This window comes from Athene cunicularia, assembly GCF_003259725.1.
Source record: "Athene cunicularia isolate RWA chromosome 3 unlocalized genomic scaffold, athCun1 chr3_part1, whole genome shotgun sequence".
NCBI lineage: Eukaryota > Metazoa > Chordata > Aves > Strigiformes > Strigidae > Athene > Athene cunicularia.
Genome location: NW_020799097.1, coordinates 124,063,533 through 124,089,570, shown reverse-complemented (window position 1 = coordinate 124,089,570; position 26,038 = coordinate 124,063,533). Strand labels below are relative to the sequence as shown.

The following is a 26,038-nucleotide window of genomic DNA, read 5'->3' as shown; positions in this document are numbered from 1 at the left end:
GCCGGAGGGTGGGGAGTGGTGGTGGTGGTGGTGGGGAGGGACCCCCACCGCGTAGAGGCAGCCCGTGGCCGGACAAAAGCATGGTGGATGAGGAGGCGGCGGCAGGAAGAAACCCAGCGGAGACCCGCGGCAGCCTGGCAAGGTACGTGCTGTGAGGGGTGCTCGGCTGCCGGCCCCGCCAGCGCTGCCTCCTTGGGGCGGCGGAGGTCGGCGCTGCGAAAAGGGCTCTAAGGAGAGGCGGGGGAAAGAAAAATACTCGGTTTTTAACTTAATTTTTACCTTCTCTCCTTTTCCATATTGTGAGGTTTCTTTCTTATAGCCCCTACTTATTTGTGTGCTGACGGTGGGTGGCGAACGATTGGAGACATATATATTTATTTGAAATTTTGGGGGCTTTAAATTTTTTTTTTTTTCCTCTCGTGGGGGTGGTGACAGGCGGTGAAAGGGTGGGGTTAAACCACGCGGACGCGAAATATACCCAGGCGCAGAGGAGTATCGGCAGCCGGCACATGTTGCAACAAACTCGGTGAGAAGGCGGCAAAGGCGCAATCTATTGGCATGGATGAAACTTAGGCCAGCCCAGCCGAGTTAAATGACCGTATGTTTGTCGTCGTCGCTTTGTTTTGGCTTTTGAAACGTGGGGAGGAGGAGTTGATGCTGAAACAGTGAGTTTTTTCCAGAGAAAACCTGAGACGTAGGGTTGCTGCAGTGCTGGGTGCTGCTGCAATACACTCCTCGGCTAGAGGGGAGGACGCAGGCACGGTAGAGCCCGTCGGGTTTTCTTTGGAGGTGGTGGCGGAGCTAAAAGTCTCGCACAGCTCGTGGGGTCAGCTAATTAGCAGGCTGTAACCTCGTAGGTTAATTATTAATATCTGCGTAGCGTTAGGACTTTGCTGTTCCTGTGTAATGCTGAGGCGGTGGCTCTAAAGTAATGGACTTTGCTGAACCTGAAAGGGGAAGAATGTTATTTTTACTAGAGTTGGCCCGAATATATGTGCTTCTGTACCAGATGATGGTTTTTAATCCTTCAAACTTCCCGAGACATGCTGTACTCCAGCAGGAGGGGACTTCAGGTTACTTGCTATGATTGTGGCCAAACTGCAGCTCACAATTCATTAGTCATCCTGCAAAAATTTATGGTGAAAGTTACTTGAGTGACCCTTTAGTCTGACTTCCCAAAATGCTCAGTGCTGTTGGAGTTGATTATTAAACACTAATGTTTAGTTTTAACTATGCAAATTGTTTACTTGGTTTGGTTGGGGTTTTTTTCCCCTGAGTGATTTTTTTTTTTTTTTAAATTATTTTGGACACAGAAAGTAGCTTTGGGCACAGAAGAGTTTAATCTGGATGTGGAACGATGAATACATAAAATTACACGCTAAATATATAATCTGAAAGTTGTTGGGGAAACATTATTATAGCGCTCTCCTTTGAGGAAATTTCTGGTTAATTATTCCTCCCCTGTCTTAAAGAGAGACAACCTCGAATTTAGTTCTCTTTTAGAGTTGCTTAAAACGGTTTCATGTTCTTCTTGCAGTTCCGCTTTTGCATCAGATTTTCATGCTGTCACGGAGGGGTGTGTGTGCGGGTGGGGTGGAGGAGCAGATGACGCTCCGGTGAGTGGTACGGCTCAGATGACGATCCGAGGAACTGGCTGCTGGCAACGGCTACCTTGTCACCTCAGTGACCCAACCTAATGCTGTTGAAACCACTGGAGGAGTTGAATTAGCTCCAAATTATTACCAAATGTGTGGAGGAAACAAACCGGAGAATCATCTTTTCTTGTTCAGCAGATGTAATTTTTTTTTTTTTTTTCCGGGTCTGTGAACAACTTGAAAAGAGAATAGACTCTTAAAAAACAATATTGCAATGGAGATGAATTCAAGTACAGAATGTTTGTTGTATAATTAAAAAATGTTATCGGTTTGAATCTAAATTTTTTGGCTTAAAGGAAATCCTCATTTTGCTGCTTGCTTTGAACATGTGACTTTCTACCTGAGATGGTGTGCAGTACTGTTGAACAGCTACAAGGAAGCTACAGATACGGCATAAAGTGATCAAAAATTAGAATTTGTTTTAGGTAATTTTGTCATCTGTAAACTGGTTTTGTTTGGATTTTTGCTTCTTTCTTTTCCCCGTGTACTATAAATAGATGAGGAAGATGGAGGGAAAGGAGGTACAGCAGCAAAGAAATGCTGCTGAAAGGACTGGTTTTGAAGGTTATGCATTTGATGACTGGGAGTGCTAGCTAGATGTCCGATGCCCTGTCTCATAATTGTTGTAGCTCACTAATCTCCGTAGAGATTGTTCCTCATGAACACAATGTCACTGGCAGTCAAAAATGTTACTATTATTTATTGCCCATAAGTTCCTCCTAAGTTTTTTAAAATACTTGTAGGTAATGAAGATGTTGCTGAGGAGATCAGTTTAAAAGTTGTGCTTGCTCAGAAAGGCTTTGGTGAAAAATGAGAAGTGGCTAAAGCGGTTTTGTATTCTCTGCTGACAAATACATGCAGTCACCTGCATGAGTAAGTTATGCTGTATATGGAAGAAAAAAACATGCAGGATTTGTGACCTCTTCTTGCCGACCCATCACCTGAGAGAATGAAGTCTTTCAACAGGGTACTCCTCCATGGTGACTTGTTAGCATCAAGACCCTTAGCAGTTGTCATTTTGCTGCCACCTGGTGCAGCTATATTTGTAGTGGGACTACCTCTGATAGTGATTTTTTCCTTTTTGACTGTGTGAAATTACTTGAAGGAGAACAAATGGTGGTGATAAAAGACAGTCTATGTCAGTGCTGGTCGTGTTGAAACATAGGACATAGTCATATGTCTCCTACCACAGTCAATGTTGTCATTATCACAACAGTCAAGAAGCAGGGATGGCTTGTCATCGATAAGTGTGCTTGACTGAAATCTGTATAGCTCTGTTTCTCCAAATTAACTAACAGAGAGGAAAAAGATTGAACAGCATCAATTAAAATCCTCGGCCAACTTCTTTGGTAACTTGTTCTTTTTCAGCAGATGACTTAATTTGACACACATTTGTCAAATTATCTTGTAAAATCTTTACTTCAGACATCTTGTGAAACTGCACAAAGTTTGGTACTTGATCGTTTTTTTCTGTGTGCTGTCAGACTTGTGGGTTTGATGGAAAGGGACTGAGCAGCACTTGTCAGAAATGCATCAAGGCTTGATGTTCCAGATCTCTGTGTATTATTGGATTTGGTTGTTTCCTGCTGTAAAAATCCCATTAGTTTCTTCTTTCTCGGTTGAACTATATACACTCTAAATAATAAAGCCTGGTATGTTTCTTGTAGATTTGTCATACACTTAAAGCTTCTTAAACTGTATAATTCTAAAACTTGCCAAGAATGGGCAGGTAAAGGGGGGGCGGGCTATTGGTGAGAGTATACTTACTGTGGCAACAAGGTTTTAATAATTTATTTAGTGTGATTGGGGTGGTTTTGTACAAAATATAGAAGAATATTTTGTACAAAAAATAGAAAAAAGATGTATTCATTAACATAATGAGCCTTTTAACATGTCTGGTTTTAATGTTAATCCTAATGGAAGGCCATTATGATTGATCCCCTTCCAAAAGCTTGAAACCATTTTTGTCCCTTTCATAGGTTGTCAGTTTGTGATTTTTTTTTTTCCTGTTATGTCTATTTATTGTATTTTCTATTACTATACAGTAGAACTACATAAGTAATTTTGAAGCAAGTAGGTATCTACTTGCTTTTCAAATTTAAACTTTTAATATCTTTTTCAGGTATACTAAATTACAATCCCAAATGGTGGTTTGCAAAATAACGTTTTTAACCAAAATATTAACATTTAGTTTAGGAAGAAGGCGTGGTGGTTGTGGCTGCGTGCATGAGAAATCATGGGACTTGTATTTGATGTTTCTGGTGTGTTGTAGGCTATATTCAGACAAGTGGTTCACATGGTTTGGAGAAGAATTTGTGCTTGTGAGTGCAGTTAACAAAAATTACTAATGTAATCTCCCTGTTATGTCATGTTCTGACCTCACAAATATATATGTAATGTTTTTATCAGGGTGCTACTGCTTCACAGTTGCCTTTCACAATCCTTATGTGCTCAAAACCCAACAAAAAATAGCCAAGAAAAGATGATGATGATGATGATGATATAATGAAATACAGGTTCTTCCCATCATTTTGGTACAGAACAAACAACTCACAAAGTTGGGGAATAAATCTCTCAGATCTTTTCAGGCACATTTTGCCTTTTACATAGGAAGAGCTGACAGGTATCTTGGGCTTGATGCTGTGCTTGTATCTTTTTCACCGATTTCTTTGGGTCTTTAAGGATTTAAAAGATGAGTAAATAAACCTCCCCAAGTCTCCAGATCATGTAAAACCCGGTGGTTTTTATACTGGATCATTAAAATATCTTGTGATGAAATGTGCAGAAGAATGATTGAGTGGATGTCTCATGAGAAGCAATTAGCATTTAAATAAGGAGAATCCCAGTGTCTGATGGGTGCAGTGCTGAGATTTTTAAAGGGAGAAATGATGAAACAATTTCACCAGCAGTTGGTTAAGAAAGCTTTGCTGTTTGAGAGAAATATAATAGTAAGAGTTGAAAAGCATTTAACTTGGAACTAGTTTTGTTCATCTTTGTAAATAACTTCTGAAATTTAGCAGCTGCTTCATCTTACGCTCACAGAGGAGCTACTCTGAGTGTGAATTGACTAAATGACTTAATTTGTAAGCCAACTATCTAAATCAAATGAGTGAGAAATCTTTTTTTTTGGGGGGTGGGGTGTGGATGACTAATTTTCTTATTTTTCTATACAAGATCAGTTCTCCATGGTTTATGAACCACCAGAGGATATGCATATTACAGTAGCAGTGTGGTATGAAAAGTTTGTGCCGTGCCAAGGTGTGCGTGTGTGTGATGCTTAGCTTCCTTCTGCAGACACCTGCCCCTTGGCCTGCACTGGGTTTCCAGCCAATAGCATCCTGCTGGTGGGGCTTAAGCAGGGCTCCTGTCGGTGTCCCCAGTCTGTTCTGGTGGTGGAGTTGTTTGTGCAGCTGCATTGTGAACTGAATTGAGGAACCAAGTGGGTTGAGAAATAACCTTTCTGTTTGCTTGTCTTCAGGGTTATACATAATGTAATACAGTGAGCTGTGCAAACATGGGAATTCATGGGCTGGGGAGGGGTGGGATTTTTAAAATTCAGTTTAAGAAGTAGTGCCGATGAATGTCAGACTGTACCATAAATTTAGTGTTGATTCATCTTACTTGAGCAATGATATTTTAAAAATCTTATTCTGTGAATGTTAGAAAATGGTAATGGAAGGCTATCTTTGGGTTGGAGAGTGTTACTGCAAGCTTGATTTGGTTTTGAATAAAACCAATTAAGAGACATGTGGAACAGCCCGGAGTTGATTAATCAAACCACTCTGAAATGTAGTGGGTACTTCGCATTGGTGTGCAGGTAACAGATACAGAAGTTCCTGCTTGGATTTAGAAGTCTTAATGGGGTGTTAGGCGCTTATCTGCAGTTAACAGAAATGGGAGTTAGCTGCCTGACCTGCTTAAAGATCTTTTACAAAATCCTCCTGGTACTTAGATGCATCGTTAGCTGCCTTAAAAGTGCTAGAGGAATTGTTACCTTTTCCTGAAATTAGATAGGCTGGAATGAGATCTGTATCTTAACATTTTACAAGTTTGACAGAGGAAAATGAACTTCCCTACTTACAACTCCACTGATTTTTCCGAACTTTAAATGAATTCTTCAGAAAGATGAAAAATCTTTTTTTCTGTACTTGTTAATTACAGTTGAAACCAAAACCAATTAAAGGCAAAAATCTTTTCATGTATTTGCATTTTAAAATGTAGGTTTTGTATTCTTAAACATTTAGTTCAGTACTGTAAATTCGGAGGCAGATCCTGGAATTCTGACCTGAATACTCAGAGTATGAATTTGGTTTGAATTGACTTTTGAGTAACTGTATCGCACTTGCAGGGAAGCATGACGTGAGATGACTGGGAAGGTTACTGTCCTAGCTGTGTGTCCCATCATCCAGTCACTGGCTGGAAAGGTGGCAACTCATGGAAGTCAAATTGAAAACCAGTGTGTGTTTATTTTAACCCAAAAGGGCAATGGTCATTAGGGGCAGTAACCTCATTAGACATACCAAGTTACAGTGTCTTTGCTTTTGAAACATAGTTTTTAGTAGTGTGTCCTGTGTCTGATGGTCTAACATGAGCAAGAAGACGAAGCAGAGGTAAAATTTTGATGACTTGAAGTATGGTTCTTAAAGGATGGCTTTGTTAGTTGACTAAATAGAGAATGCTCTCTATGAAAACATAAAGGTGGTTTGGAATATGGTTACGCCAGTAGTAATTATTGGTTTTAAGATAAAGCTTGAAGAGATGGATTGTCTTGTTTGTGGAAACTATGGTTATCTGCCTCTTGAATAGATGTGCTAAATCACTTATTTCAAATACAGCATAAAAGTAATAAGACAGTACCTCTTCAGCTGAATTAATCTTAAAATGACCATTGCAAACCTGACTGATGCTTTCAATGGGTGATCCATTCTTTGGTCTTTATTACTGGAACTAGCATTGATCCATGTGCTAAATATCTAGGAGGAAAGTAGCTCACTTCCTTAGCTTTCTGACAATTATGGGGAGGTAACACTGGAGCAGACCACTCTAGGAATAGCAGAAACGGGTGGGTCATGCTAGTTCAATAGTTAACCAACTGCCTTGATTATGAAAAGAGTTAGAAATTCAAACCCCAAGGTGTGTCTTGTTATGGTTGAGGTTGCCTAAAGGGTAGCTGCTTCTGGTGGACCAGTGCTGGTGCTTGTCTGGCCCTGCTGGTGGGACCTCTGTGAATGAAGGTGGGAACAGGATCAGTAGTGTCAGGCTGCAACAGCAGCAGTGAGCTGGTACCTGAAAGCTTAAGCTGACGGGAAATGGGATCTGCTGTGGTCTTTGCTTTGGGAGTCTGCGCTCTCCTGCACTGTTACTGGTGTTTGCGCAGCACAGCAGCAAGCAAATCTAGTGACGTGAGCCAGCTGAAAACTAATTGCCACTTTATTGTGAAGTTCTTTATCATCCTCTTTAGTTCCCAAACTGAGTCACCACAGTCAAATCTGTGTGAAGGTGGGATGGGAGTCTTTGAAGTTTATAGGGGAAGGTATAAATTACAGGATTGTGTCAGCCATGACTGAAACTGTTTTAAACTGCCATGGAATTGTACCCTCCAACTTGTAATCAGTGTGATGAATGACAATTAATTTTCTTCCAAGAAATAGTGCTGCCCCTCAGTTAAACCTCTTGATTCTTTATAATTTACTGTTTGTCCAAGCTGAAGCCTTCTCAAAGCTACATAAAAACTGAAGTTCATAAGTCCGAAGCTGGCAGCTCTGTGTTATTCCTATCACATTGCACAATGTCATATTTCTAAAGCTTGAACTGATCTTAGAATGACACGTTTTGGGGTTTTCTGTACATTTGATTGGGAAAAACAGATCGCTTTCAGTAATGCGGGCCCTCAAATACTGAGGTGTTTAATACTAATTTTTATAGCAAGTTGAGATCTTACCTTTGGTTGTCAGTGTGTAATCTGTTACTAAAAAAACCCCAAACCAGCAACCCAACCCCTTTTTGCTCTTAAACAAAGAAACCAAACTTTCTTATCACAAATTATTTTGTGTGCAGTTAGGAACACCTTCACGGATGTTTAGTGTGGCTGCAGATATAGATAGTGTGGCTGCCAGTATAGAATGGTTATAATTGGTGCAATGTACTGATTTATAGGGACACTGCCATGATTTCAGTTGCCTTATGTAAATGTGGTGTACATGTGGAGCTCTGTTGCTTTTTTTCCTCTAGAAAATCAAGACCAAACTTGAGTAGTTTATAGAGTAGAAAAATTGGAATATACTTTAAACCTGAGACTGAGTTTATAGAAAACTTTTTGTAATGACCAGAGGGCTTTTCTTGCATGTACCTTGATCTTCTATAGGAACACTTGAAATAATTCAACATGAACTGAACATTCTTTCAGCCAATCCAAGGATTTAATTTTAACAGGTAAAAATAATATTTAGACCTAACTTGCACTAAATTCAGTAGGTACACAATATTAAGTATCTTCTTAATTAAACCCAGACCTTTTGTGAGACACCTATAATAACTTAAAATCAAGTTTGGGATGATCCAAGTGATTTACTGGTATCTAACCTTCTTAATTAAAAATGGATGAAAAAAAGGATCACTCCAGTTGAGTGTTTTGTGACTTTATCAATGTGATTCAGGGTTGGAAGTGTTCAGTTTGAGATAGATGGAAGAGATACAACCAGATTTCCACTGTAAGTATTGTCAAGCAGAACTTTCACATAAACTGGTTTTAATGAAGTTAAAAATAAGTTTTTATTCCCTGAATTACTTTGTAATGATAACTTCATGCGAACTTTGTGGGTGTGCTGCAGTATTTCTAAGCAGCAATATAAAGGTCAACAAAACTTTTGTTTCATAGATGTTATTTTAAATAGCATACCTTAAAAGGTGGCTTACTGGTAACTTCTCTTTCCTGTTTGAGGAGCTAGAGGGAGAGAAGCACCTGGAATTAGTCAAAATGGTGACAGGAAACATAGCAGTAGTCTAACATATTCTGAAAGTTTTGGGATTCTGATATTCAGAACTATGCATTCAGCAGTAAATGAAAGGACTATTAAGTCTTAATACCACAGTTGAAAGCTGATGGCAGTAGTCTCAGGACAGCAGTCAAGTAGGCTGTTAAGGGTAGGGAGTTTTGGATTATCATTATGCTTTTACAAACTTCAATGTAGCAGGGATTTCCCCACCTTTTTGTTGCAGCTTCTGACAAGTTAACTTCTTGAGTTTCATCTTGACATAACTGCTTTGAGCAATGCCTTTAAATGTGCCTTATCTGATCGCTTTGAGAAGCAAGACTCTGCAGTGAATAAACCTGCTGACATTAGGTAATAGTAGTCTGAGAAATTTAAATGTTTGTAGTGCTCGCAGATCCCTTGAGATAGCTGCAGGATCTGGCCGCATTGCACCTAAAAGAGTTGGCTTTGATAATCTGATTGTCTACTGACAAGCCTATATAGGGCGTTACTCTTATCTAATGAAGACTGACTCTTAATACGTCTGGTTTGGAGTCTTGGTGAGATCCGGTAATAGAGTGTGGTCAAATCTAGTTTATGCTGTAGAAGAACCTCGTTGGAACATGTTCACTACTTGGTTGTGATTGTGACTTGGATAAGGTTTGGGAGGCTGCAAGTGGAGTCTTGCTTCATTCTTTCACATCAGAACAGTAGCTTTTGTGGGATGCACAATGACTTTATCATCTTTGTGCCTTCCTACTGTAGTAGTTGCACAGGTTTTTTGGAAGCAGCTGCCTAGAATATTTCAAAGTTGTCCTGTGGATCATAGGAAACAAATTAGATGATACAACTAACATAATAAAGCCACTTTATGTATATTTACATGGTGTCAGATGACAGTTACTGGCAGTCTGTGTGTGGAAAAATATTTACCTGTTCTGTAGTTAAAATAGTAACTTCTATTATGTAAGCCAGCAGTGGTTCACAAAACTGGGCTGAGTTACAATTCTAGATTATATTTAGAGAAAATGCCATGTGTTTTATGTACCACTGTACTTAAAATTCGGTAAATAAAAAATTATGTTCTCTTGCATTTCTAAGTTTCGTATTTCTAAGTTTTGTATGTTTAATAACCTTCATGAGATGTTTTTATAAAATAATTTTTATTTATGAAGTAGTAAATGCAAGTGATGCTAATTTCCACCTTATGTGCTGTTTAAGGCTATTCCTTAATTGCTGCATTCAATCTGCCATAGGAAATGTAATCCAAATAGGATTCTTGGAATATCACCTTCATAATATGGTAGTTCATGTAAGAATGAAGGAGAAGGGAGCTGTTCAGATGTGGGTTATTGCTTTAGTCCTTGATAAAGTCAGTCAAAGTTTAGAAATACATTTTTTCATTTTCACCATAGTTTTTCCTTGTCTGATGGCGAAAGTTTGGGTTGTTGAAAATAGTTTGTGGGCCTTGTGACTACTACACTGCAATGTTTTTTAAAGGTTTTTATTCAAGCCAGTTAATTACCGTTGGATTGAATATAGGTGTTCATTAGATCAGCTTGTCTTACTTAAGTATATTATCCACTAAAGAAAAAAACAAAGATTTTCTTATAGCATACTGGATTAAATGCCACATGGAGTGAGACTTACTTTTCTGTGTGGGGAAGTTGCAACAGTTTATATCTTCCCTTTTTTTAACACCATTTCAGTTGGAAACTATGTTTTTTTTACCCATCTGTTTGCAGGCATATGTTTATTCAGCATAATTTTAGAAGCTGGATCTAAGCTCTTATCGCTCTGACTGCAAATGTGATGTGCCAAATGAATTCAGAATGAACATTGCCATTACTTCCTGAAGTCTGTAGGTAGCTCCAATATTGTTGCTGCTGCAGAAGTTTTGTTGTAATTGCCCCTCTGCCCCCAGTGTAGAATTATCCAAAAACTACCACTGAAGCTGAGAGGAATTATTTCAAAGCAAGAACAGGAGCATATTTGAAGCCACTTCTGTAGGAACAGGGCTACAAATGGGCTACCAGAAAAGGAGGGGCAGTGGCGAGCTTTGTCACTGTGTCTAGGATAACTCCAGTGCTTGAGGCTTGGTGATCATTTTCTTTCATGTAAGAATCTTCAATCCTTCTGTAGCAGTTTCAGACTTGAAAAGTTAGTGTTGAGTTTGTAATCTATAAGATAAACCAGTGGTAGAGCTGACAGGGGCCCAAGTTTATTATCGTAGCTACTCTAAAGCTACTTTGTGAAGCAGGTGAGTTCATGGTTGAGAGTTAGGTGGAGTGGAAAACAGTAACATGGAAGCAATACCTTTAAGGCAAAGGGTGAATTGAGCAGGTGACCACAAAAATGTTTGTTTGATTGGAAGGCTGGCAACTGTCTAACAATCCCCTCTCACATTGGCAGTTTCAGATTGATTTTAAAGTTTATGAGGATTTTAGGAGTTAATGACATGGATAAGCAAAGTAACTTTTAAAGTGTAGCCCAAAACTGATTAAACAGTCTATGATTTTGTGCAGTGTATGCTTCATTCCCTTAAATTGTAGGGCATGATCTGGGAGTCAACAGGTTGGTTAAGTGTAATACCAGGAACAATGAGGATTCAGGTCAAGTTAATCTTTTTTTACCAGACAGCCAAAATAAGTGTTGATTAGTGATAATTTTAGTGGTAAAACTTGAGGGTGCTGGAAACTGAATTGAGAAGATTTAACACCATACAGGTCTCAAGACAATGATGACTTTCCTGAAAAATTTAAGTGGCAAAAGCTCAGTATCATCCACCTGCCATAAGGGTCTTGGACAACCAGTTACATGTGTGGATGTTTTAAATGAGAAAGCTTTCTAAGCTAATGGGAATACCCAGAGATGTGTGTGGGAAAGAGTTCTTTCTCAAATGTTGTGGTTATTTTGGAAGTAATTATCTCTCCTTATGTTTAGCAAGACTGAGTATGCTATGTGGCTTGTGCCTTATACCAAGCCCCATTGATACATAGCTCTAAAAAAGTCTCCACAAATTCTTATTTGTGAGCTTCAAGTACTAAATGCTTTTTTTGTTGCAGTTGCCATATCAAAAATGACCTAATAGAAGGGAAGGCAGGAGACAAGGAAGTGCAAAATAGTTCCAGAAATAAAATGACTAGGACTACTTATTGTGGCAAAGAAGGAGCAGAGGACAGATAAAAGGTTTGTTGTATTAGCTGATACAGCAAATGTGCATAACTGCATATTTTTTGTGTTGTATTTTTCAAGGGTTCCACTCTTGCATGGTAATGAAGAACAAGTTATTCTGAGTTCTTGCTATGTGAAAAATTGAGGAATTATCACCAGTGGAGTTCATAAAAGTTGAAAATATGAACAGGTTCAAAGAGGGATTGTACAAAGTCAGATTAGGTTCAATAACAGTAATTAAACATGGTTCAAATGCAGTTCTTGGCCCTCTAATACCTTACTATAGAAAATCAGGAGAGTATTCCTACAGAAGTGCCTCACCATACCATTGGTTTTTTGGTAGGGTGGTTTTTTTGGGTTTGCTTTTGGGTTTTTTGAGCAAAATGTGCAGAATATGAAGTTAGATTGGCTTTTATTCAAACTCTTTATAGTTCTTTATGCCTCGGGCTGTGTTTTAGGAAAATATGAGCACATCCTTCCTCAGACTTGTTGTTTACTTGGATCTTGAAATTCCATGCCCAAGTTGCGCTGGTGCCTTTTGGTATTAAAATATTTGAAGAGTAGAATTTCTTCCAAAACTAAATAATAGGCTCAAACCAGGTATAGATGCAATTAATTAAAACTGTTGTCAAAATAAACATTAACTGCTCTGAATTTTATTCTATTTTTAATGCATTGTGTAGTGTGTTTTTATCTTGGTAACATTCCTCCAAATGGAACATTGTTTCAGGCTGACTTTGGTGTTTGAAGGACACAGAAAACATTGACTGATATTCAGAGGTAACCACTGTGACATGCTTCTGCAGAAACAGAATACTGGTATCTGTTGAATATTTGACAGTTCTTAAGATGTTCTTAATTGCTATCATGTAAAAGTGGACTTGTGTGAAATTCTGAGGGGAAAAAGATACAATTGTGTGTAGTTAAGAAGATAGAGTGTTCAAGTTCTTTAAAGCTGAAGTAGTACAGACTCTGTAACAGCCTGTGGCTCTTAACATCTTCATGTTCTCAAACTGTGTTGTTGCTCAATCCAGGAAATCTCTCTTGACTCACTGAACAGCACTGAGGTATTAGAACTGGTGCATCTCACAGGAGGTTAGAGGGACTGCATATGGCTTGTGATGTCTTTAATAATAATTTTTTAAATTATCTTCACTATTGCATGCACTATTGCCAGCATTCCCAGAGGTTGTGCTGCATGTACAGCTGCTTTAAGGGGTATCAGGCTTCAGAATGAAGTTACGTGCTGAGATCCAAGTCTGCCATAGCCCCAGTTATAGCTAGTCTCTGAAAAGAAAGATGGTAGTATCTGTTAGGTACTTGACTTACAGCTTCGTTGTGCCAAACTCCTGTTAGTTTATGCCTGAACCAGTGGAGTGGTAGGTGTAATATGTGCAGGTAATAAGATTATCTTTCTTTTGTCAGCCCCAGTGAGTTAAATAGATATTTAATACTTGGGTTTGGCAGTGAAATAATGTAGACAGGTTACTCAGCCCACTGAGAAAATACAGCATAACTCCTGTCCTCAGTAGAAGATACAAGTATTTGCAGTTAAAGGTCACGGCTTCTGTCAGACTTAAAGGAGGTGGAAAAGTTAGATGTTTTACCTTGCATCTGTGTGATCTTTCAAAAATGGGTATTATATGACTGCACCAAGGTGTAACTATAATGTTGTCGTTGCCATGATGTTAGATAGCCTCTTGTTAGAGGGTGGAAGGGATTATGGATCCAGAACCAAGGTTCAGTTACTGGTGTGTCATCCCTGCTGAAGGGGGGAGATCTGTCTGCTCCCCTCTGTCTGCTCTGGGCTTTCACTGTAGCTGCTGTGGTGCTTATCTGGTGTGCATCTCTGGTCATTGTTAGTTTTCTCCTGGGTTAGTGATGTGAACTAATTTACAGAGAGGCCTGGCAGAGCACCAGGGCCAGTGCAAGGGAGGGACTGGACCTGAGTTCTTAGAGGCAGAAAGGGAGGAGGAGAAAACCTCCATTGAAAGGAGGGGTCAAGCGATTAGATTGGTTCAGCTGCTTGTGGATCCACAGCCTGAAACTGCTGCAAGAGGCAAGGGTTGAGGCAGGTAGACTGATTAAAAGTACTGTTTTTCTTTCATTCTGGCGTTGCATGAGCATGCATAGATTTGGTTTAGTGCCTCAAAGTACAGATTTGCTACTATGGCTGCATCTGCTGTAGAGCATTTTGCTGGCACAGGAATGCTCATGCGGGTATATGCAGTGTGGGAGGGAATGCCACCTGAGGTAGTCAATGTCATGTTACCTGGTATTCTTTTCCCAGGGGACTTGTTGGTTGTCAATGCTAAATATTCAGGCAGTTTGAGAGCTCTGCTTTGGATGGTTTCCTTAGCAGCAAATCTGTATGATACGCTGCTGTGGAGACTGCTCACTGGTAGTCACAGCTAGCTTTTACTGCTATTGAGCTTCCATGTTGAGACTTGAGATTAATTAATATCATTCATAAGTAAAAGCATGCAGGAAGAATGTTTTAATAGCAAAGGACTGGTCTTGGAGTGAAGAAGCTGATGTTTGGTAATCTAGAAACACCATTTAAACGTATTTTTAATTATAACCTTGAAAATGGCTGTTGTCTTACCTGTCTTTTACTCACCGAAACTTTTCTTCTTTATTTAGTAAACAGGAATACTGCATTTTCTTCATCTTGCTGGAATAGTTTACTGGTATGCCCGTGCTGTGCGGTGGAATGCAGCACGGGTCACTGGGCTACCACAGGCTATTGCAGCCTTTTGAATGCAAGCTAACAGCCTTGCGCTGTTCAGTGTTGTGCTGTGTGGACCTGAAATTGCTTTTAAGGATCCTTGCTGAGCAGTGTGGCATTGCATCGTACCCACTGGTGGTGTTAATAATATTTACCCCTTTATTTGGTGGAGCCCTCCTACCAATAACAAGTAATTTTAGGTATTTAGTCACCTGCAATCTGAGAAGCATAGTTTATCATGGGCTTCAGTACTTAAGAGAAAAGAGGATGACTTTTCAGTCAGTATTAAGACACATGAAGTAACAGTTGCTTTCCCTTTATAGCTCCCCCCTGAGGGCTTGTTCTTTAGTTTCATGCTATAGGTGTACTTGATGCATTGCAAGGGGGATCTGAGGATGGGTATTCATCTCTGCAGAGACCGAGACAGGGTGTAGAGTGCTGTGAAGTACAACAGTTGGGCATCTTAGTAAGAGGCTCCACTGGTTAGGAACTTAAATTTAACATCAATAACAGTCAACAAACATGGTCAATATGTGGTGTATGAATATATGGTTCTCTGAAACTCAGGTTACTAAATAGAAACCTGGAATAAAATTTCTGTTCATTTATGAATGTGGATTTCCTGACGTTGTTTTATGATATCTCAGTTAACATAAAAGCAAGCAGTTAATCCTCTGGTATTTTAAACACTCGGTGTTGTGTTGAATATAAGCAGAATGAAGTAAGTTAGATATAAACTCGGTCTGACTTTTCAGGAAAGAGGTTTTTTGTTGTTTCATTGGTAAAATTGGTAGGATTGACTGTCAAAATGTATCCAGTTGCCGCTTGCTTTCATGCTCATCAATGCCCTGCTTTGTTTTGATGGTATTTCCAAAGGAGCACCTGTCTGTCCTGCCTTAAAGATGTTTACCATTTATGGTAGCATCTCCAACTCAAATGAAGTAGTGCCTTGCTTAAAAACTGTTTGAAAGAAAACCTGATTCATAGTTTAGGGTGATGTCCAGCATCTGCCAAAACCTGGATGTTGAAGCAAGTTCCAGGTCCTTAGAATTCCTGTTTAGATTGATGACAGGCTGCACTCAGCGACTGCAAATCTAGGTGTGTTTGTTTTGACATCTTGCTATAGAGGACTGGTTAAAGCATTGTCTGAATCCACTGTGTCTCATTGCCTCTATCTTAGAGAGGATTGCTTTTTCTGAAATTGTGGGGTTTTAGCCACCTCTTTGCAACATCTACTGCTGCTTCTTGCCTTTGTGTATCCTACAGCTAAACTTGAGTGGAGATCTAGGCTTGTTTTTGTGCATAGCAGTGTCTTAGTAGCATCAGTTAAAAATTAAAACTGTTATCATTTCCCATGCAGATTTTGTGAAATCTGAACAGAAAATCAAATGCTATAAAGAGCTAAAATCAAATGCTATAAAAGAGCTAATCAGAATTCTGCAGGATGCTAACTCCACTGTGAGAAGTTCAAGCTGATGTATGACATGTCCCCTTAGTTAGAGGCAGGTACACTTGGATCTACTTGTTCTTGATTTTTGACCTTGAGCTTGGCCTTCTCCAGATGTAACCCTTGTCTTGTGTCAGGAGGCATCATGGCCCCTGTTAAGTGTAACTTCTTGCCTCCAGGAAAGAGTGTGTCTTGTATAATTAATTCCTGGAACTGGATGGTGTGCGCACACTCAATATTCAAGAAACATTTGCACAGTGCTCTTTGATATAGGGTTTAACTTTTAGGTTGCCCTGTATGGAAGTAAAGAGTTGGACTCAATGATCCTCATGGGTCCCTTCTAGCTCGGGAGAGTGGTTCTGTGAATTTCATACTGACTACTCTAGACTTCTCAGTAGGTCCTCATAGGCTTTTGGAATACATTCACTCTTTAGATAAAACATGAAACAGTACTGTTTAAAAACAACCCGCGAACTCTCACCATTTTGCGTTAATGTTATTTGGACTTAAAGCTTTTTGGATTTTTGGAATATTTTCTGGTAGCTCATGGCTTTTTGTATTACCTGTTTCCATCTTCTGTTGTGGTTCATCTTTTATTGATTGCTGCCTGGTCCCACAGTGAAGCTGGTTTTCTTCCTAGGTTCTGCTGGCTTGCCTTCTCCATTGATCCCAGTGCTTCTTTTGTGGCTCCATAAATCTGTTCCCTTCCATCAATACCTTAGTTTTGACTGCAGTGAAGAGTGGACTGGAGATGGAGAGCTGCTACTCTTCCCTCTTCTCCCCCCCCCCATTTCTGCAGAATCATTCTTTCCAAATACTTTATCTGTAGCAGAACCTCTGTTTATCCAGAGTATTGTAAATGTTAACCTTCTTTTTCCTAGCCACATGGATGATTATTCTAAAGGTTTCAAACAACTAGACTTGATGTATGCAGTGAGACTGATGCATAACTATGCAGCTGGGAGTTGCATAGACAGAACTGTGGTGATTTGTACAAACTGAACTGATGGCTAAAATGGCATTCATATCACTGAGAAGTTGAAAACAAGCACTGAAAAACTGTGTGTCAGGTAACCTTTGAGTATACATAATTCTCCTCACCTTACCCGCTGAAGTTGGAAGAAATTTCTGTGGGATTTTCTGTTCCTGAGGTTCTTTGTATGCTGTGATTTGCTTTACCGATATATAGTATTTACTCTTGTGTTCTGATTTTTATGATAGCTAGCTAAGTGTTTCTGGCTCTTCTTTTTTTAACACCGAAAGCACCAGGAATTTTTCAAATAGGGTATTGCTTTATGCTGCTCATCTTGGTTCTTTAACAAAACTAGTATAAAAATGCATCAGGTAAATTTCAGTATGAGCCAGATCACTTTTAGTTTGGTTTTGGCTTCCCTAACAGATCTTCCATCCTCAGTAGTCAAAGGAGGCAGGTGGGAATTTTTGTAATATTAATGCTGATAGAAGAAGCTGTTACTGGAATAGGAGAAAGTTCTTATGATCTGTCCAGATTGCTGTCTCAAAGCTGTAAGTAGGAAATGGGTGCTGTCTTGGGCTCTATGATGCTGCTCCTTAGCAAGCTGTGCAGTGCACAAAATCTTCAATTTGCTGGCGCTTTGGTCAATGACTGCTGTGTCAGCAAAGCAGATGAAGAAATGAGATTCACCTTATGACATGGACTGTGTTTACTTGTGAAAGAAAAACAAACCAACACACCAAAAAAGCCCCAAAGCAAAAAACCCCAAACCCCTACTAGCAACAACATTACAAATGCAGCACGCACACACACCCCCCACACCCCCAGTGATGAGAGTTGTTATACTGTTTTGTGATAAATCCAGTGCACTTGATGTTTTATGATAAATTCAGTTCACTGATATGGAATTGCTGAACTGGCATCCTTTTATCAATTCCTGTCTTCAGGTATAATGATTAAAGCTAATACCTATTAATTATAAAATTGAGAATTCTATTTCAGTTTCTAGAAATAGCCTTTCTGAAGTCTGATTGTTTCCTGTTTGCTTTTAGTTCAGGAACCTCAATCTAATGCTATAAATAAGTGTTTAATGCAACCTGTCTTTATCTAGTTTAGGTAAAGGATGCTTTAACAAAGCATTTTTTATCCCTTTTTTTACTTGGTAGGCTTTAGTATTGATTTGATATTCTTAATGAGTATACTTTTAATGAATTGATAAAAAAACACATGTAGGTATCTTTTGATTATAGGTATCTTTTGATTACAGAAATGCTTTCATGCAGAATTGGGGGGGGTGTTCCTGTCTGATAAAATTCTTGTTACTTACCTTTTCTCAGAAACACTAATTTTATCATCCATGTTGGATGCCTTTTTAAAAATGAGACTTAAAATTATACTGGCAGTACTACGTGAGACTGATAGCATTTATTGTGCTTTGTGTGGTGAAACCACTGTCATCCTGCTAGACTTGTTCTTTTTCAGGTGAAAAGTTCTATCAAGTCTAACAGTAAGTGGAGATTTTCCTGTGTAAGATCCCCCTCTCATTTGCTGCAGGGATTGCAAAGCTACAGGTGAAAAACCAGGAAGGTTAAGATTCTTGTAGTTATGGATCTTGAATCTTTACCCAAAAGATTTAGCGATTTGAAGGATTTAAGTGATTGAAATGAAGTCTCTGCAAATCATGTCTCATTGTGTTCAGAACAGTCTCCTGTCAAGCATCCAGGTGACTTGCAGAGGTCAGTACTCACAGCTCAGTAACTGGAGCTGTGACAGGTGAGCTCTGTAGTGCTATGTATCTTGGAAAATCAGGCTCTGGCTGAGCTCTTGACAATCCTGTGTTTGTTAGCTGTTCCTGGCAGGGAGCTTCTCACCCTGCTGTCTTGGGAGTCCTGGGATCACAGGTCAAATACCACGTCACTTGTTGTTCTGGTGAGAAGTGCTATAGAGGACAGGGTAGATAAGCACTGATATACATGCTGAACTCATGGAATAGTACAGAGTACAGGACAGTTGCTTCTCTGCTATTTTCGTGTGTACTGGAAGGGAAGGAAAATGGTGTATAATAGCTATTTCTAATGGAAGCTGCTGTGGCAGTTGAAAGAGGAAGATAAAGTTTCTTTGAACTGTGTGTGGCCAGCCAGTGCTTTCTAACAATTCAGCTGTTCAGGTTGAGTGATGGCACTGACCACAAGTTTGGTTTTGTCTTTGAGGTACGGAAGAAAATTATTTAAAATTAGGACAGCAAGCTTCAGCTGGCTGAGAACAGGACATTAAATAAAGTAAATCTAGCCTGAGCGTATACAGAGGTAAATATGCAGATGGTACATGAGGTCAAATCAAGGAAGAGTAAGGATTTTTCTCAAAGTCCATTGTTTCTAGGAGTGGCTTTTTATTTAAATTTTTAAAATACTCTCTCTCCCCCCCCATTTAATGAGAATCCAGGGGTAAAGTGGGGCAGGGGGGGAATTTACTGATTATTTACCTGCTGCTTTCTTACTCAATTTTGTGTTTAACTTGCTCGGTAGTAAAAGAAAGTAAGACTAGTCAAACGAGAAGAGACCAAGGGTCAGTCTAGCTCAGGTGTCTGGTGATGGCTGGAAATAAAATGAAAAGTACAAGGTGTACTTCTCAAGTGTACCTTCCTGACTGCTGTTCTGCTGTGGCTTCAGGACCTCTGAGGCAAGCGTTTACAGCTGGGCTTTTGAGAGTGATTACGAATCTTTTATTTCATTAGGTTTTTCTGGTTTTCCAATAATGATTTATACTCCTGGCAAATGAAAGCGTCTTCAACGGTGAGGTCCGTATCTGCCTTAAATGTAGTCTTAATAACTTTCTTACTCATTCAGAATTACTTTCTAGTCTGACTTCCGAATTTAGAGTGGCTTGTTAAATTTTTTGTAGCTTGTATGTTGATATACCCCTGGGCTAGTAAACAGTTTGATAAACACTACTTTAGAGGAACACACTGTTTTCATGTTGCTCCTTGTACTGCGCACATTTCATTCCCACAGCTGTGGAAGAAAGAGGGATTGATCCATTTTCTCTCTCAGTAAAAACAAGATAGGTCACAGAATAACCTTTGCTACAACAAACAGGTATGCTTACTGTTTGTGATCTTATGTATATGGGAAACCTTTTCTGACTTCTTTTCAGTTTTCTTTTTCCTTCCTGGGAATAATTACACTTTCAGTGTCTGCTGCTGTTTGTTCCTTTTCCAGCTGGAGAAAAAAAACAAAGCAAAATTCATGTTCTTTTCTGTCTGCAGAGATCTGAATACCAGCAATGCAGCTGGCCGGTTTTGTCAGCCTCTCATAAGGAACAGCCAAGTGAAATGGACAGAAACTGATTGTATGCTTTCAAATTCAGCTCTGCCTATTATGTAGTTGGAAGGTGTCTACCTTGAAACTTAAAATAACTGACCTTATCATATAGCAATTTATTCTATACCCTTAAGCTTACCTTACTATCAGAAAAAAAAAGTTTCTCTGCCTGCCTTTGCCAAGCTGAGGGGTCAAATTCTAATTACTATACAGTCAAGTGTTTCAAGGAGATTTGAATGAGGAGCAAAAACTGCTGGCTAATTTAGGTGCACTGTGAAATGCTATGTAAAATTCTTAAGTAGCAAGTGGAAATTTTACATTCTTACCAGCTTCTTGTTTGCTGATGAAACTCCAAGCCTCTACTAGGTGTAGGTGTGCATGTACTAGAGGTAGATTAGGTTTTGCTCTTTTTTTTTGGTGTAAGTAAGCTCTGGTTTTAGGTTACTAACTTGCACATTCTTTGTCTGAAAATGGTTTGCACATTTATGAGATGAAGAACTTGATAGGAAGAAGGCTAAAAATAAGTTTGGTTTTTTTTTGTCTCTTTCCAGATATGAGAAATGAGTGTTGGACGCAGAAGATTAAAGCTGCTGGGAATTCTGATGATGGTAAACATTTTTATTTATGTGATTGTGGAAGTCTCAAAAAGTGGCAGCCAAGAGAAGAATGCAAAGGGCCGTGTTATTATACCGCGCAGCAAATTCTGGAGAAAATACACTCCTCACAAAGCTTATTGGAACAAACAGCAACAGAAGCTTGAACTGCTGTACAACCCTATTCTGAACTTGCTTTCCAATATGACTGTGGAAGAGAACTTAGTTTCTAACTCGAGTGTTTTCAATTCCTGCGACCCTGACCCATGGGTACCTTCAGAGGTTAGTGACTTTGCAAACTTACCGGACAGATTCAAAGACTTTCTACTTTATTTGAGATGTAGAAATTACTCATTATTAATGGATCAGCCAAACAAGTGCAAACATAGACCTTTTTTGCTGCTGGCTATTAAGTCACTTACACCCCATTTTGATAGAAGGCAAGCAATTAGGGAATCCTGGGGAAAGGAAATAAAATTGGGGGATGTGACAGTCAAAAGGGTCTTCTTACTTGGACAGACCCCACCAGAGGATAATTTCCCTGATCTTTCAGACATGATAAAATTTGAAAGTGAAACCCACCAAGACATTCTCCTCTGGAACTACAGAGACACTTTTTTTAATTTAACTCTGAAAGAGGTGCTGTTTCTTAAGTGGGTCAGCAGCAGCTGCGCAGATGTCCAGTTTATTTTTAAGGGTGATGATGATGTTTTTGTGAATACCCATCAGATCCTGGATTACTTGAAGAGTTTATCAAAGGACAAAGCCAAAGACTTATTTATAGGCGATGTGATCAAAGATGCTGGACCTCATAGAGAAAAAAAATTGAAGTACTACATCCCAGAAAGTGTTTATGAAGGTTCATATCCTCCATATGCAGGAGGTGGTGGGTTTCTGTACTCTGGTGATCTGGCATTAAGACTGAATAATGCATCTGAGCAGGTACTCCTTTACCCTATTGATGATGTTTATACTGGAATGTGCCTTCAGAAACTTGGGCTTGCTCCGGAAAAACACAAAGGCTTTAAAACATTTGATATTGAAGAGAAATACAGAAATAACATATGTTCCTACACAAACTTAATGTTAGTACATAGTAGAAAACCTCAAGAAATGATTAAGATTTGGACACGCTTGCAGGATCCACACTTAAATTGTTAAAGTAATGTGCATAAGTGTCTTAAGTCCAAATAAGTTTCCAAGATTGGCTCTGACTTTCTTGATGGACTCTTGAAGCTCTGTTTAATAGTTTAATTTTCTCTGGGAAGTTCTTCCTGTACTTTTGAAAATGAAAATAATATTAAAATTTGAGGGATGGCTTGAAGACTTGATCCTGACTTTTCCACTGCCCTGGTGGTCATCACGTTTCAATACTAGTCTTAACTTTTAAAAGGACTTCAAGGATGTAACTAGCTGTCAGTTGGCTGTATTGGAAACAGGGGTTGCCTACTGCGATGCATCTTTCATTAATTGTGATGGTGGGGGATGATTTTTCCTTGAGTAGTGTTTGTGTGTGGCTGTGTGGAAACCACTGTAAATTGAAAATTCACAAATTGGAGGAATGTAGTTTAAGTATGAAACACTCTTATGAGACTTTAACTATTGAATTTTTTAAATTTATAGTTTCCAGTCTTTTTGCACCCAAGAACAGTGTTTTCTCCTTTACTTATGATCTTTTGTGCAAAGCATGCCTGTGTCTGAAGGATTTACCCTTTCATTAGATTATGCTTTTTTTCTAAAAAAGCATAATACTGTTTGAAACACCCCATAAAAGACCTGAATATATAAGGAAAAGAAGAACAGATTTTGTTTGGGGCTGGGTACTAGGTACAGTTAGGTTTGCACCCTGCCCCAGGCTTACGTGGGGTAAAGCTGACTTGTTGCTCATGTTATTTATGCAAAAAGCTACCCTAGTCAGTCTTTGTTTTCTATTTTGGCACTAAATGTGATCAGGTAGCTTGTTTTGATGCAGAGAACTGAAATTGCACATTGCTTCTGAGAGCATGGTTTGGATATACTATAAAGTGGTAGCATATCTGAAATTGTGCAGATCCTAAGAGTTCTGAATTTTGAAACAAACTTTGAAGTTGCATGATGTCTCATGTACAGTTAAACATGTTCTCAAAACTCAGATCTTCTGTATTTTCACATCTTGCTTATAAGAGTTATTCTAAATAGTGATTGCTTCCTTTGTATATGTAGAAGTGCCTGTCTATTTATTGTTCAGATTGAAGACCAAAACATTTTCTTAAATATATTTTGTGTAACATTTTATTTGTATAGTGTTGTCACTCAGATATTTAAATAGAGCATGATATTTTAAATCCGTGAGATGTGTAACATGTTAAATAAAGCTAATTGTTATTTTTGAATTTGAAAAATAAAATGTGATTTAAATATTTCTTGTAATGCTTCATTTAAGACCTGATGTTGACTTACAGAGAAGTTGCACTCTACTGCGTGGCATTCAGTAACAACACATTTCAGAAATTCAGAAGCAAAAGGCTTATGTAGCATACTGTCAAGAAAACACTGTTGCAGCTGTGTGTGTATTTGTTAGATGCTGTAATAGATGGACAACTGACAAAAGCAAGGGAACGTTAAGTGCCATTAGAAAAACAGTACATAGAGAAATAATTGCCTGTACAATTGAAAGGAGTCAAGGAATGGATTGAATGTCTAGCACTTTAATTTTTATTTGAAATAACTTGGCAGCTACAACTCTTTTGGCTGCTTCACCAGCTTTCTTGTTCCTTTGTTTACCTTGAAGAACAAATGTGGTGCTTTTTTTAGTTTGGGAAGAGGTGGGGTGGTCTGGTCTTCCACCTTTGTGTTCTATAGATGTTCACATCAACCCTGGGATAGATAAAGACAGACTGTACTCCAGTATTGTGCCATGAGGTGTGTCCCCTGTACCTTGTCATTCCTCATGAGAAATTTCATCTTTCTGCAGATTTTACTTTCTTATACTTGTTCTTCCTAGCCGTACTAAGCACTGTGTTTGTTTCTACATATTAGTGGGGTTTTTGTCAAGAGTTTGGGCCAAGTGAAAGGAAGGAGGTTATGCTGATGATGTGGAATGTAAGTAGAGATGTGGTGTTAAAAGTCTTTGTGGAGGAGAGAGGGGAAGAGGTGAGTACTGTGGGTGAGCAGAGATATGGTGGGAGAGAGTGGCAGAGGAGAGGCAAGTGAGAACTAAATGTAGTGATGAGTTCCAGGGAAGAATCGAACACAAACAACAGCAGGTTGCAGAAACAAAGGGACAGGAAAAGAGCCTGAGAATTAAATCATATGAGTAAGATAGGGTGGAGTGCACATGTGATACTAACCTGTTAGTAAAATGGGTGGGATTGGTGGAGTGCCTTGTGTTAATTATTTACTTTATACGCTTCCTGTAACTGTGTGAGATTTAAAAACAGGCCTCTTGTATAGGACACAACTGAGAATAAGGGAAAACAGGCTGAGTGGTACTTGCCAAGTAGAATTGCTGTGAGAAAGCATTTTACCTGCCTTCTGAAGTGACTAGAGAAGAGTGAGAGGGGAGAGGAAAAGACTGAGTGGGTGGCCCCAGTGGGCTGTGTAGCAAAAATGTACTGGAGAAGAAATTGCAGAGACTAGTTTTGTTTACTTGGGGTGTGGAAAAGCACAGTGAACTGTACTGTTCAGTTGGATCTCACAGTGGAGAAAGAATTGTCTTGACAAAGAATTGGGAGTAAGTGAAATAAACAAGAACAAAGAGAAGGAAATGGAATGCAACCAAAAGAAACAACGTTTGATGGGGAACAGGATTTGGGGACAGTTGGGAAACGGAAGATGAAAAGTCTTTAAAAAACAGATACAGTTTTAGGTGGTTGTATCTGAATTTGTGGGTGGCTGGTTGTTTTCTTGGTTCCTGGTTTTTGGAGTATTGCTTGAATATTATTAGGTGCTTTAAATGAAAAGTGAAAGTAACATGACTACATCAGGATTTTTATTTTTTTTTAATATGGACTGTTTTCCTATGAAATAAATTTAGACTTGAGGAAACAATGAGCAAAAGCTGGTTACTATAAAATATGAACATCTTTTTTGGAATTACTTAGTGAACAGTGATCTGAGAAATAAAGGAAGCTAAGGATGCATATTTTAAATCAAATTTAAAGGAGAGGAAAGAGTCTACTAACATGAGAGCATGAAAAAATTTGGCTACAATGAGACGAATGGAATTTGAAAACTTTTAAGAGGTGCTTAGATAAGACAGTTGAATGTGAATACAGTCTTTTTTTTCTTCTCTGACTACAGCAGGAAAGGTGAAGTGCTGCTGTGATTTAAATGACATTACAGCAGGGTAAGCCATTAGAATCCATTAGTTTGTGTAAAGTCTCAGGCCTTCTGAAGCCAGTTGGGAGGAGGAAATACAGGCCTTTAGAAGGAGGGTAAATGAGGTATAATTAATGCACAAATTATGTTTATCTTCTAGGGGATGGAGTCCCTTTTTTTTCTAAGTAAAAATCTTCTGCCAGTTAGTGACTTTACCTGTATGCACTTACACTTGGATCCCTTTCCCCTACCCAGTTTTATTTTGTTACGTAGGCTTTGTCACGTAGCACTTGACAGGACTGGTGATAAGAGAATTTCTGACAGTCCTTTCTGCTTTTCAGTGTTGGAAGCACTGAAAACCACACTTGAAAGTGTGGCTGGAGAATACAAGAAAGATGCAGACTGGAATTTAGCAGAACTTTTGTGTTAGGTATGCAATTCAACAAGGATCCACATGCAGGTAGTTCTTAATTTGGGGCTTAGTGATGTGGTGATGAGCAATCTAGCTCTTATCTTGTGCTGGTGTTGTGCTGATCTAGTTTACAGTAAGCAGTTTACTCCCTGAAATCTGGCCTCCTTTCTCTTCCAGCTTACTACACCTCATACACGTAAGATTTCCGCTGTAGTTGTGGTTGCCTGGGGGCTCCAATCCAAATGAATTTGTGTCTACACTGAACTATTTCCTTCTCACATAATAATCGTGAAAGTGACTTAGCAAATACAGCAGGGAGAGCTGCTTACAGACAAGAATGCATGGAGTTGGTCTGAAAGGAGGAATGTCACTCAGCCTGAGCACAAAACAGCACTTCAACTTCTCTTCAGCCTCTTCCTCTAACTTTTTTAAGCCATCGCCCTGTTCCTTGCTGGGTGAATATAGA

At 39.0% G+C, this 26,038-nt stretch overlaps 1 protein-coding gene across 8 annotated transcripts in view; it reads left to right on the top strand.

The window, feature by feature from the left end:
- Nucleotides 1–23,260, top strand: part of B3GNT2 (UDP-GlcNAc:betaGal beta-1,3-N-acetylglucosaminyltransferase 2) — a 25,714-nt gene extending 2,454 nt beyond the window's left edge. For 2 of the 8 annotated variants that reach the window (XM_026845894.1, XM_026845896.1), the window contains one exon: nucleotides 20,820–23,260. In XM_026845894.1, the coding sequence (XP_026701695.1) occupies nucleotides 20,829–22,022 (1,194 nt within the window). In that variant the 5' untranslated portion in view covers nucleotides 20,820–20,828 and the 3' untranslated portion in view covers nucleotides 22,023–23,260. Of the gene's footprint in view, nucleotides 1–12; nucleotides 143–480; nucleotides 599–642; nucleotides 666–13,817; nucleotides 13,876–20,274; nucleotides 20,297–20,819 lie in introns of those variants that run through there. The other 6 variants (XM_026845893.1, XM_026845895.1, XM_026845898.1 and 3 more) reach the window with 6 other exon arrangements.
- The last annotated feature ends 2,778 nt before the right edge of the window (nucleotides 23,261–26,038 follow it).